The sequence below is a fragment of the Anas acuta genome, chromosome 2, assembly GCF_963932015.1.
Source record: "Anas acuta chromosome 2, bAnaAcu1.1, whole genome shotgun sequence".
In the NCBI taxonomy this organism is placed as follows: domain Eukaryota; kingdom Metazoa; phylum Chordata; class Aves; order Anseriformes; family Anatidae; genus Anas; species Anas acuta.
The window spans coordinates 125,599,635-125,612,901 of record NC_088980.1 but is presented as its reverse complement, the minus strand read 5'-3'; the positions used below and the strand labels follow the sequence as shown (position 1 = coordinate 125,612,901).

General features: G+C 34.6%; 1 protein-coding gene across 1 annotated transcript in view; it reads left to right on the top strand.

Moving 5' to 3' along the window:
• Nucleotides 1-12,446, top strand: part of UBE2W (ubiquitin conjugating enzyme E2 W) — a 33,449-nt gene extending 21,003 nt beyond the window's left edge. Inside the window, exons 3-6 of the mRNA XM_068672106.1 lie at nucleotides 1,519-1,621; nucleotides 3,852-4,007; nucleotides 5,041-5,116; nucleotides 9,516-12,446. Coding sequence (XP_068528207.1) covers nucleotides 1,519-1,621; nucleotides 3,852-4,007; nucleotides 5,041-5,116; nucleotides 9,516-9,529 — 349 coding nt within the window. The 3' untranslated portion in view covers nucleotides 9,530-12,446. The remainder of the gene's footprint in view (nucleotides 1-1,518; nucleotides 1,622-3,851; nucleotides 4,008-5,040; nucleotides 5,117-9,515) is intronic.
• Nucleotides 12,447-13,267: the final 821 nt, after the last annotated feature.

The window sequence follows — 13,267 nt, the reverse complement described above, 5'->3', positions numbered from 1 at the left end:
AGCTGTACCAAGAAGTTATCTTCTGTCTGCGTCAGGAATTTCTTGGACCCATTGCTATCAGCTGTGTGATATTCTCAGTTAACATCTGGGAAATTGAAGTCACCCATAAGGACAAGGGCAGTTGAGCTAGAGATATCCCTTAATTACTTGTAGAATATTTATCAGTGTTGTCATATGGGTTGGATGGATGAACTACAACAACAACAACAACAACACTTTATTTACCTTAATCCTTTCCCAGAGGCTCCCAACAGTGTCATTGGCACCTGTAAGTGCCATTCAGTTCAGCTCTGTTACATTCAGTGCCACCTGCCCTGCAATCAAAGGACAGTCATTGCCCTCCTTTACCCTCCTACTGTTAAAGATAAGTTCCTCCTGAAGAGTGCAACAGCAGATCAGTGGAGAAGTAATTTTTCTTTAAAAAAAAAAAAAAAGAAAAAAAAAAAAAGACGATGAAAAATATGCACCACTTAAATACAGGGACAGCCTATATGGTATGAGGGTGGAGAGAGGTTGAGAAAAGGATCATCAGGACTGCCAGTGGAACGGGACATTGGCTTTTCTGAATGCGTTGCTGTTCTAAAAAAATCTCAACTGCCTCACTTGGGAGTGATGTACATGTTTTTGTCTGAGACATTTGTAGTCTCTTGATAAATCTTTACATTATTGTATTCCTTAAATGTGTAAAACTCAATCAAGGGTGAAAGACAAAAATGGGGAAGTGATGCTATAGAGGATTGTATTAAATGAACAACAGAACTACAAAATGACAGAAGTGAGATAGCATGGTGTTGTTATATGTCTTGAACACTATACAGAATCTATTTTGACTGGATTAAAAAAAAAACAACACTAATTTCATGTTACAGTGGAAGAAGTAGATGCAGAAGAAAAACATACTGTGATATGTTGCATCTTAATTCCAGTTGCAAGTCATCCTTTTTCTGCTTTCAATTTACTGTGACCTTTTCATTTTTATATTACTAGCTTTTACAGTTTTAGTGTTCCCTTGCACGCCAGATTGCGTAATACTTAGTTTCTGACTTTTCTTGTAAGTTCAAGAGCAGCATTCCCCATTCCCTCTTGGATATTGATTTTATTTTAGTAAACTATAACGATGATTTCAATGATAGAAAAATGAAAACAACATGGATAAAAGATGCGTACTACTTTGTTCCCTTCCAAGCCCGATTTTATGTAGGAATAAACTTTGGAACAAGTCTTTTGTGTCAGCTTTGGCTCATGTAACAGCCATTTATTTGGGAACTGATGGATCCATGATGAGTTCAAGTTATAATTACTTGTATAATTTGTAGTGCTTTAGCAATGCATGCATGTGAAATACTAAGCTTGTTTCTTCTAAATGTGGGCTGTGGGCTGTATGCGTTATTCTCTTATGATACTGATTGAAAGTTTAGAAAATTGGCTGATTAGTGGTTGATTCTATTTGTCCTGTGCTCCAGGAGTGAAATTATAATTTATTAGTCTATAGTACTGATTTTTTTCTTAATTCCTTAGGTGGATTGTAGACATGGAAGGTGCTCCAGGAACACTATATGAAGGGGAGAAATTTCAGCTTCTATTTAAGTTCAGTAGTCGGTATCCTTTTGATTCGCCTCAGGTAATTGTTTTCTTACCACCTGCTTAACTCCACCTCTAGGTTATAGCTCATTTCATTTTTAAATGAAAGCTAGCTAGTTCATTTTTAATACTCCTGCATCTTGTCTGCTGCCACGGTTAATATGGTTGCCAAAAAAAAAAGTTATTGTGGTAGGAATTCTCATAAATACCTGGCCACTTTGAGAGGCCTACAAATCTAGTGGTTAGAATTAAGGGATAAACTCATGTATTGCTTTCATGGTAACACTAATTGCTGATTAATTGCAGCGTTACTGCCAGGGTGCAGAATGAGCTCTGTACATCCATCTGTCCATTACCTGTGAGAAATGTTTTTTGTTTTTTAAAAAAAAAAAAAGGCTTGTAAGAGGTGTTAGGCTGTCACTTCTGATCTCCTCAGAAGGGAAGAAGAAAAGTGAGGGTGCCTTAATTCTTGCCTTGTTTCAGCTTGAAGTTCAAAGGGGATCTCTGATGCTTTTCTCATGGCTATTGAAGCTCAAGCAAGGAGCTATGAGAGTCACTTAAACTCTAAACATACTTATCTTTAGGCATTATGTTAAAAACTGGAATGCTGACTTTTCAGTCTCAGGTTTTAAGGAACAAACTGGCACTTGCACATCTGCATTTTGTCAGTTTTGCAGTGAACTACTTGTAGGTGATCTGTGAGAGGTTAATCACTTTCATTTGGTTCCAAGTAGGTATTGTTTGTGCTCATTACCCAATGTGTGTGTGTAGCTGTATGCAATTTATTGTAAAACAGCAATGTAGACCAGTACACATACACTGATGTATTTATTTTTAAGCCCAAAAGGCAATTAAGAATTTAAGTACTGAGTATTTGTTTGTTGTAATGTCCAGCAGCATGATGAAAATTCTAGGCGCTGAGTTCGTTTATAGTACAAACCTTTGGATTATAATTCTTCCTCCTGTAAATCTATTTTAGATTTACAAAAAATAATTTACATGTCCTCTGCTTAATCAGTCGGTTGTTTTCTACATTAAATATGTTATCTGTCAGAACATGCATGCTTTTACTTAGTCGCCTAGTTTCGGTTTTCCTTTAAGTGAAGACATTAGATAGAAATTAAATATGTTACAGGTTATGAAGGTAAGCTCTTCAGTACTTAAGAAATATCTGTTAAAGATCTATGAAAGATCATTCTGCATCCAGTTTTTCTGCTGTTACAGAAGTCTCTACACTATTAGGCAAACAGGTTAAGCTCTCTCCCTTCAGGTTCACATGTGATTAAGGTGATACTTCTTGTAGGCAACAACGAGATGGGTGTGTGTGTGTGTGTGCATGTACGTGAACTTATGAAATGCTTAAGAGGCAGCGGGATATTGTACAATGACATAACAAATCTCTACCATTCATAATCATAAAAGATTACAGTGGTTGTGTTGGATAAGGAGCTCAGGAGTATAACGCTGCTGTGAGGATATCACTTTTACTCCATTTCCATTTGTCCTGAGCTAACTGTGTGTTTGACAAAACCTTCTGTTAGAGCAATAATTGTTAAAACTGGTTTTCTTACCTTTTTTTGATAGTGATGTTATCTTTCAGTAGAGAAGAGTTAAGGTTCTCAATGCTGTTTTTGTTGTTCACCCATGTTAAATAAAAACAAATTCTATTTAAAATAATGATCTAAAGCATTTCCTATGTGGTAACATACTGTGGTTGTAGAAGTTATAATTAATTGGGTTAGTTCATTTAACTCTTTATGAGTTGTCCAGAACTTACTTTGTTGTGTCCAGGATTATAGAAATACTCATTTTTAAGTCTCATTATGTTTCTTGGTATACATTATTGTGGCTTATGAAACAATTAAAATCCAGTGTTTTGGCTATGCAACTGTATTTCTTAGGATATAAAAGACTGAGACTACAAGATTTAAATATTTTGGTTTGATATCTTTACACTATTGCCTTGACGTTTTTTCTACTCTGTGTGGATATTTGTAGGAAAATAACTGCCATTTAACCATCTATGCAACTTCATCTTCATAGCTAATAAGGCTTCTGTCATTTAATTTTACATTTCAATTAATTGCTTGCAAGAATGAATGGATGTGGTAAATTGCATTATTTACTGTAAGTGAAAATGGCAGAATCCACTTCTTAAATAAGATATTGCTGTTTTTCCAAAAGCCATGCAGTTTTAAATAAAACGGGGACAATAAATAACAATTAATGTAAAAAATAAATTACAAATGTTTGTGGTTTCTTTTTTTTAGGTCATGTTTACTGGTGACAATATTCCTGTTCATCCACATGTTTATAGCAACGGTCATATCTGTTTGTCCATTCTAACAGAAGACTGGTCTCCAGCTCTCTCAGTGCAATCTGTTTGTCTTAGCATTATTAGCATGCTTTCCAGCTGCAAAGAAAAGGTATGGGTTTTTTAGCACAGTTGGAGTAGAGTAAGTGAAAATTACTAGTTTTCTTTTTTTACAAAGTAAGTTTTTTTTTGTTTCTGAAATTCTAAAATAGGCAAATGTACTGTATCTGCATTTCTATTATTGAAAAAAAGCTAAGCTAGAGCTGCAAACTTGCAGTGCAGTAAGTACTTTTTAACGTTCTTTATGGTGACTTGCTCATATTTCTGGAAAAGCAGCGTGGATAGAACCCTTCTACTTGTACTAACAGTGAAGTTAAATTCTTACAATTCTGTGTAAATTGATTGTCTCTAAAGGCAGTGCAAAGTGACTATTTAAATGTATTTAATGCGGATGTCTAAGATGTTTTTTGTTAGTAAATGAATGGCACTCAGACTTCTTTTGTAAAGGAGGCTACTCTTTTACTCGTGACCACTTGTTTTGGAGTGGAATTCCCGTGGAAATTAATTTGAGCTTTTATATCTGTGATATCCAAACGTGTATTTATTACATCCCTGTCACTCGTAGTCATGTGTATTTGGTAGAAAAATACCACCCGATTGCTTTGTATTATATTCTCTGCCTCCTGATGATACTTATAAAGACAACTGAAGAATATGAAGTGTTGATGAGACATAGATACTTGTTTGATGACAGCTTAAACAAAGCCCATTTTTCACCCACTCCAAGCTGAGATTTATGGATGTGAATTGGACCTAATATATAAAAATGACATTCCAAACCACAAAGGAAATTACTCTTTTAAAAAAAAAAATCAACAAATGTTCCTTTCTTATGTGCTTTATTTTTTTTTTTAATTATTCCCTCCCCCAGCCCCAGTCTGTCTTCAAGTGGTTTGGAATTTCTCATGGAATCTTGGCATGAGTATCTCCAGTAAGAATCATTACCTGGATTTTTCTTGCAAGGGCCCTAGCCCTGTTTGCTGCCTTGTTTTCATTGCATTCGCTTTCCTAAACTTATTAAATAGTTCATGTATTTACAATGTGGGGATTGTTTGATTATTTGTAGGTCTTTTCTTCTGTTGCAGAGGCGACCTCCAGATAACTCATTTTATGTAAGAACATGTAACAAGAATCCAAAGAAAACAAAATGGTGGTATCATGGTAAGTATTTAACTAGGACCAGAAATTTTGAAGCTCTTTTAGATTGAAGGCAGTTAAAATGCAGGAAGGCAGTGTAAAGGCATTCAAAGCCTAAAATTCTTTAATTTCCAATATTTATGAAAACCCCATTTCTGAGATATCTGCTGTGAATTTCTTTATATCACACTTCAGTGATTCTTGGCTGAAATTTAAACAACACAGATTTGTGTTTTAGGTTGTAGGACTGAATTTGAATAAAAGTTCTTGTGAACTACACCAGTTCATGACAAGTCTTAAGGTGTGGGTGGGGAATGTCCTTAATTGAACTAGGTGTAGCTTTAAAACCATTTTTTTTCTTTTGTTGGTGGTACTTTAAAAGCTTTCACTGCAATAAAAATACACCTATATGTTTATAAGCAGCCTTGTTTTTTTCAGTAATTTCCACTGTTCATCAGAATTTTCAGTGTGAGACAGTTGGCTGACTTAAAGGTTCTTAGGAACTTATAGTGGTGTAGTAGTAAGATTCTACACGTACGTGATACATATATACCAAAATTGCAGGGTCAATAGTGCTAGTGTTGTGTTTTTTTTTCCTCTCTTTTTCCTTACCATCTGCTCTCTTTCTGACTTTATACTGTGTTGTTTCTTTCTTCTGGCTCAACATTTGTCATCTACCCAGAGCTGGGCTTGGTTGTATGTGCTTGTCCTATCTGGTCTGTTGGTGAGAAAGGAAAGGAAGAGCGAGGCAGAGGGTAGAGATGGACTATGCTCTCCTTCTCTCTTCTCCTGTTGGCCAGTACTTTCTTTGCTTTCCCTAGGATAATGCTATCAAATGGTGGTTATCAGAAGCCTGTGTATTTGGGGAAGGGTTGTATTAGAGTAGAAAATACTGTCTGTTAGGATAGTGCAAAAAGAGCAGGTCTTATTGCTACATTTCACTGAAGCCTCTGTCATGAGACATCCTGATTTTTTCACTGTCTCCCCACCCCAGGACACGTTCTGTCCTGTATGTGAAATGAGGTCAGGTAGTTTGAGATAACAGGAATGGAGAGGCTAAAGGCTTCATGCTTAAATTCTTAAAAACCCACAGTGCCCATGATGATTAAAAAATTGAATTTTTCATAAAACTTGCTGATACCCATGTTGTTTTTTTTATAAATGGTAATGTAGCAGAATGAAACTGTGTTTCTCATAATACTCCAATAGTCTCTCTAAAACAAGTTGACTTCAGTCACAATAAGAGGAGTGCTGTATGTCATGGGGTCAACAAGTATGTAAGAAATTTAGGACTGTTTATCATGTGGTTGTACATTACGCTGTTTTCCAAGAATAATAATACTCTTGTCTACAAGGATAATAGGCTGGATTTTTCATCTTCACTAAATTACTCAGTAATTGCTTTCTCTTCATTTTCTGTTTTCTCACTCTTGCAATATGCTTGGTCCTTAACTGTTCCTAGTTTTGCTTTCTCTTTATTGGCAATTTTAGGGGAATTCTTATTGACTTTTAATTTTGTTTTCACTTGCTAGTTATTTCTAAAGAGAAATGAGTTAAGTTTAATTTAGTGGCTTTATCTTGTGATTAAAACATGTTTTGTTTACTTTGAATTTGTACTAGAGTTTCTTTTTGATTCAGGATTGAAGTCTTAAGCAGAACAGTCTGCAGATACTACTTTGATTTCTTATTCATGAAATTCAATTTGAGTTAAACAGGCAAAATTCCAAATGAGTATGAGAAGAAATGTGGTTATCTGACTCTGAAATTTGCTATATAACTGTGGCTCAAAGAAATCAGGCTTCTTATAGTCTACTGAACAAATCATTTAATTACTTCAAAGTAATTACTCAATGGGTGTTTTTTGAAAGTAGGAAACGCTTTCCTCCCCCACAACATCAGAGTAACCTAAAAAGGCAACCGAAGAGGCAAGAGAAAACAAATCAGTTATTTAAATAACTTTTGCTGGTTTGTTCATAATATTTTCATTTGTTTTTAAGTCCTTTTTTAACTACTAATTACAAAGTAGGTCATATTTTCAAGTTTATTGGGCTTCCCCCCCCCCCCCCCCCCCCCCCCGCGCTTCCTCCCCCCTCTCCCCTTAAATTTGTATATATATGAAGACAAAACATTGATGTCTGTTGGACAAAAGTTTTCTTAAACTTTGGAGGTTTTTTTTGTTTGTTTTTCCACTAAAATTTTGTGCACCCCCCTTGCTCCTTTTCCCAAGTAATAATAATTTTGTTTTTCTTCTGGCCATATAAAAAAGTTTCTAGAGGTTGATCTTTCAATTTTTGGTACTTTCCTAACTGGGTTGAAGTTTGAAGAAATGGAGGATTACACTAAAATGGGAAGTATAATTTGCCTGCTAATTTTAACCCTTTCTTTCTGGAAAAGATCTGTATTGAAGCAGAGGTATAGCTGAAAAAATCTGCAAGCTCTTAGAAGAGATGGCTCTGTCATTTTACTTTTCTGCTTCTACTTCAGCTGAAGTCTCGCATATCTAACCTTGGGGTTACCACTTTGGGCTGGGTAAATTAGGGGAGAAAAATCTGAAAACCCAGAAAGAAAAACAGTTAAGTGCCAGTGCTAATATGTGAGGGAGATGCAGAGTGGTTTTGCTGCTTCTGTTGTAAGGTAGCCATTAAACTGGCTTAGCTTTAATGTGAAATTGAATCTTTGTATTGTGAAAAGACAGGAGGAAGATTGTCATCATTTTTAATGTATGCCTTTGAAGATTGTTTTGTTTTCCAGTAGGTGCCTGGGATTTGTTTAGCTGGGAACAAGCAGTGCATGACTGGGATGTGATGTAAAGCAAACCAATGTAAACATAGAGGCATAAAGTAGCACTTAAAGCTACACTCTGACATGTAAATGTGGTTCTGTGTGCATCTATCTTATTACTGAATTTTTAATCTCTCATTTCATCCCTTCCTCAGCAAAGCAACTTATTCCATGAGCAGAATTATAGAGCCTACTTGCTACAAACTCAATGTCTTTGCAAGCTTTCAAAACTCTTGCTTCCTCTTACTAATGATATCCTTGATAACTAAAAATATTTCTAGATTATCTTCCCTACCCAATGTCTCCTCTAGCTGTATGTTGAGTTTCATGCTGACAATTTCAAAGTTGGTTATGCTGTGTTAAAAGACAAAGGAGGATCTTCCAGATAAGATTTTCTTGGTCATCCAGGCTGAAATTGGTTTCATAAAGCTGTTCTTTATTCTTTGTGTTGTCAGGAGGTAGATTTTTGTGAAAAAGAATTGTGCAATGGTGTTAATTTTCAACTAGCACCTCTTTACTGCTTTCAGTTTTTCAATAAGGAAGTGTTTTCCATCGTATTTGTTCTAAACTTTGAGTACACCATTTAAACACCCCTTCTCTCTTGCATCCTTGCCCCATTTTTTTTTTTAACATGTAAAATTGTTGTTCCTTGCCTTCTTACCAGAACAAAGGCCTTTTTTTTTTTTTTTTAAAAGTAATAGTATTGAGGACATAGTATTTTTCAGTGAGAATGTAGAATTGTTTGTTGCTACTCCTATTTCTACTGTTTACAGATTTAGTAATCTGTATGGTTTATAGGACAACTGTTTCAGTGTCTGCGAGGTTACAAGTAAGTGCATTAAAAATAACCAGACAGGAAGTTTACTTTCTATTAATAAACTTAATAACAACTGTTGCCAGTTGCAAATATACTACAAGTTGATGTGAGGAATAAAAGGTTTAAAAGGAAGAACTTTCTCAGGCAAATGCATACATTAAAATCTTAAAGCATAGCACAGAAATGGCTGGCCTAGAAGACTCTTTCATAATATGTGCAGTCACAGTATCTAAAATTTAATGAATATTAGTTATTTTTGCATTTGAGGTTTAGTATTGCAGTTGTAATCTATTGCTTTGGCATGATTCTGTCAGCTAGAGTTTGTGTTGACACTTGAGAATTACATAAAAAAGGGTTGAGAGCAGAAGCATCAGGAGAAACCAACTCTGCCAACTCTTATTGCTACGTATTCATTATAAAGGATTTCTCAGTTCAGTAAATTGATGTGGACCTGCTGTACTTGAAGGGGTGCAAAATGTTAAGCATATTTGGTATTTCACTTTCCTAATGAGTAGCTTTCTCTAATTAAATGTGGAAAGTTAAATGTGGAAAGTTTCTCTAGTTAAATGTGGAAATTATTGTCCTTTTAATGGAATATTTGCTAATACTAACGTGCTCAGGGGGTGTACATGTGTTTTGGAAGGTTTTTTTATGTTCTCGCCTTTTTTTCCTAAGTCATTATTGAACAAAACTGCAAACTTAGTTGATGTGTTACTGCTGCATGTTAGTATCTCTGCCAGGAATTGCTTCTGCGTACAGCGCCGTGCTAACTTGAACTTGGAGTGTTTACATGTTTTCCATAAATACTCTTTTTTTATTTTAAAGATGACACATGTTGATGCCACCATTTTGTGATCCTCGTAGCAGAAGATAGTCCTACTGAGAAAATGAGCACTTTGATCATTCAGTCTTTGAACTTTAACCTTTGACTGGAAGTGACCTATAGGCAATGAAGACTACTTCTTTTGACTGCATTTTTACTAGTGTGCATTCTGGGCGCATGTTGATCGCTGGTTCAGTCCATGCAACTGACATGCTTTTATTAGTCATACAGTATTAATGCAGGTGTCCAGAAATGTCAGAATAATTCCATTATTTTTATTTTAAGCTTTTGGAAGAATTCCAGGTCTTCATATATTGTGCAATAACACTGAGCTCCTTGGCGGTTTTGGTGCATCCATTGCCGGCAATGGACATTGTACCAGGGAAAGGTTTTGCTCCTGCCACAAAAAGATTGATGCATGACAGAACTTATGAAAGTTCCAGATATATTTGGATTATAAGCAAGGGATCTACCATTACCTTAAAAGCCACCCCATTCTTTTATATTTGGATTCTATGCACTGTGATCACAAAACTAGCAGCATGAGTTAACATGCTTAGCTGAAGGACTGTAATAAGATCGTTGCGTATTTATTAAATTGTTTATCTGCTGTCAAATTGTTTTGACATGGAAGGTTTTTCAAGTGACGTTGGCAGGGAGGTACAATGTTATCCCTATGGTGAAATAAAACTACTTTTTGTATATAGTTATTCATATCTCTGAAGCAAAGGTATGAGTAATTTAGGGTATGAGTGATTTAATCAAGAATTTATTTTGGAGATAAGAGAGGATGGCAGTGATATAACTGAACTTGCTGCAGTCCGTAATTGGGCTTGTAATTTGTACTTTAGAGCTTTTTCCAAATAGATTGCACACTGTTATTTCTGGCTAGCCATCAGCATGAGCCCTACTGCCTACACCAATATTTCATTTATTTATGTGTTTGAAAGCAATCCATATAACATTTTTTGTTTGCATTCACTGTTTCCTTTCTTGTTGTATGTCATGTTTGAATGTTACAAAACAATATTTTGATTGAAAAGCTTTGTCAGAAGATATTTTCATGTAAATTATTTCTTTACCTTGTAAGCATCATCTTGTCTTTTAATCCTGTACTATAAAAAGAAAAAAAATACATTTTTGACAGAGGCTTAATGTTTTGACAAAAAAGTGTGGACCTTCTTATTTAAGTTTAGACTAAAATATATTTTCTTAAACTTGCTTGTCCCACGCAGCCATACTGTGTTTTTTTTTTTTGTTTTTTTTTCCAGGCTTTTACTTCACCAAAAAAAGATGAAAAAGCCTAAAATCAGATTAACGTTTTTTCTATGGAGCAACATTTATTGAAATAATAAATAGTTGTTCTCACCACTCTGTAATATTTTGATACTGCAGTTAGGTTGTCTTTTTAGGAAGCACTTTTATAAACGTAATACCTTTACGACGTATGCAAAATTTCTATGACTTTTTTTTTTTACTGTTGCCTTATTGTTGCACTCAAAAAATAAAAATAAAGTGGTCAATACGTGAATGTCTAAACAAGTATCTACTTGATTTAAAAAAAAACAAAAACAAAACAGAAAAACAACAATGAAACAACCCAGAATGAGTAACTACAATAACAAACAAAAATTTGGCTGATAATGATGATTTTTTTTTTACTGCTGTATAATAACTGACAAATTTTATAGCCTTGTACATACTTCTCTGTTACCTAATGTTTAAAACATTTTTAAAAAACATAGATACATAACTCAGGGTAGATAGAGGTCAAATGGATTTACTCTAGAGAAGTATTTTGTACAGCAATTTAATTAATCGATATTGTCTGTGAAGTAAGGCTACAATATTCTTCAGGAACTGCTATTTTTTCTACTGTATTGAAAATATTTCTTGGCCTTTAAAACTCGATGGTAAAATCTAGCTTTGGATATAAATTTGATGTGTATATGTACTTTCACAGTGAGCCTTTAAAACATAGAATTCAGATTCTTTTAAGAGCCAAAAATAATGATTTTAAGAAAATGAAATAGTTGTGCTCCTAACTTCTTGTTTAGCTAAATTTTATTGTTTTAAGTTAATCAAATCAGTTATTTTTGAAAATGGTTCTTACGAAAGAGCAGTAATCTGAATACTTAATCTGTATGTTCATGTTAGCTGCTCTGTATTATTGATTGAAAAGATTGTTGCATCTTTGAGAAATTCATGTATTTTCATACAGCTGGTTCATATAATGGATCCTATCAAATAGTCCACAATGAAGAGACCTGATTGTGACACAAGGTAATGTGTCCGAAGAACTGGTTCAAGTGCATCTTCTCAGATACACGCATCTTTTCATATGTTGGATTGCCCTAGTACAATATGTGGTTTCAGAGAAGCTTTATTACTGTATGTATTTTGTTGAAGATCTCCGTTGTAATGCAAAGCATTTTATGTTTTATTGACCTATGCTATTCTGTGGACTACGATGAAGTAAACCAAATTTATGCTGCTCTTTAATTTTATGAAACCCTCTATAATAGAGAAGCAGAAATCCAAGATAGTTTAGAAGAGAAATTACCTCAAGTCTTTTAGTTTACAGTAGAAATGCAGCCATTGGTTCTCTCGTAGATGTGTTGGTAAGTTCATCTATATGCAGAGGGCAAGGACAAAACCTATACACCACTCAAGCCCTCAAAATAATGCAACTATTCTGACAATACTATGATGCCCTGAGAAGGGGCTTAAATTAGATGAAGGTGGTGCCATCCTTTCTGTAGGGTGACCCTGTGTATGTAACTTTCACTTGGAATTTCTCACATCAAATGGTTACAGAATTGGCTTGAAATGTTCTTGCTTTTATTTTGTGTCAATGTTGATGTTGTTAAACACTTTGTTTCGTGTTTAGTGTCTTTATACTATAACACAATAAATTCTTGTTTTAAAATAGATTACTACCCTTGAATGGAAATACGTGTGGACCTTTTCATGGTGGAGTGCAGAAGCATTGTTCATTACATTTAGCTACTCTTGAGACAAAGCTGTCAGTAATTCCTTAAAGCTGTGATGGATATCCAGAGAGGGAAGTGTATAGTACTGAGATGTCTTCTCTTTTCTCCAGAGGATATCTGTTGTACAGTTGAAGAAAATAGTGTCTTTAAAAACAAACGAACAAAAACTTAAGATGTATTAAATTACCAGGTAATAAGTCTTCTTGGAATGTGTATTTTCTTCAGGATAGGATGGCTTCTGTTTTGGAAGAAGACACCACCTTGATACCTGAAAAAAAATGTTAAAAAAAAAATAAAAATAAAAAAAAAATTAATGCATACCTGTTGCAATATCCTCTTCTGGATGTTCGATTTTTAGTTATTACTTTATTTGAAATTCTGGCCAAGCATAGTTAATATCTAAGGCTTTAAAGATAAAGTCTAAAGAGACCATAAATTTCCCATGCCAGTAACTTTTAAAGAACAGATTAGGCAAATGTCTGTCATGAAAAGTTTCCATCTTCCAGCTACCCAGAAGGATGGGAACGTTGATTTAGGTTTTGGTGTATAATGCAGGTACTTGTTGGCCTATTGTTTCCAGGACTTACACAAGCTTTCCAGACCATCAGGCTCATAAATATCTTAAAAAAAATCGAAAGAGTATGAGCCTTTCTTTTAATACATTAAAACATAATTCAGAAATACAAAATTGAAAATATTTAGCCACTGTATTTAATTCTACTGATAAAAACAATGCAGGATATTTTATTCACTTGCCATAT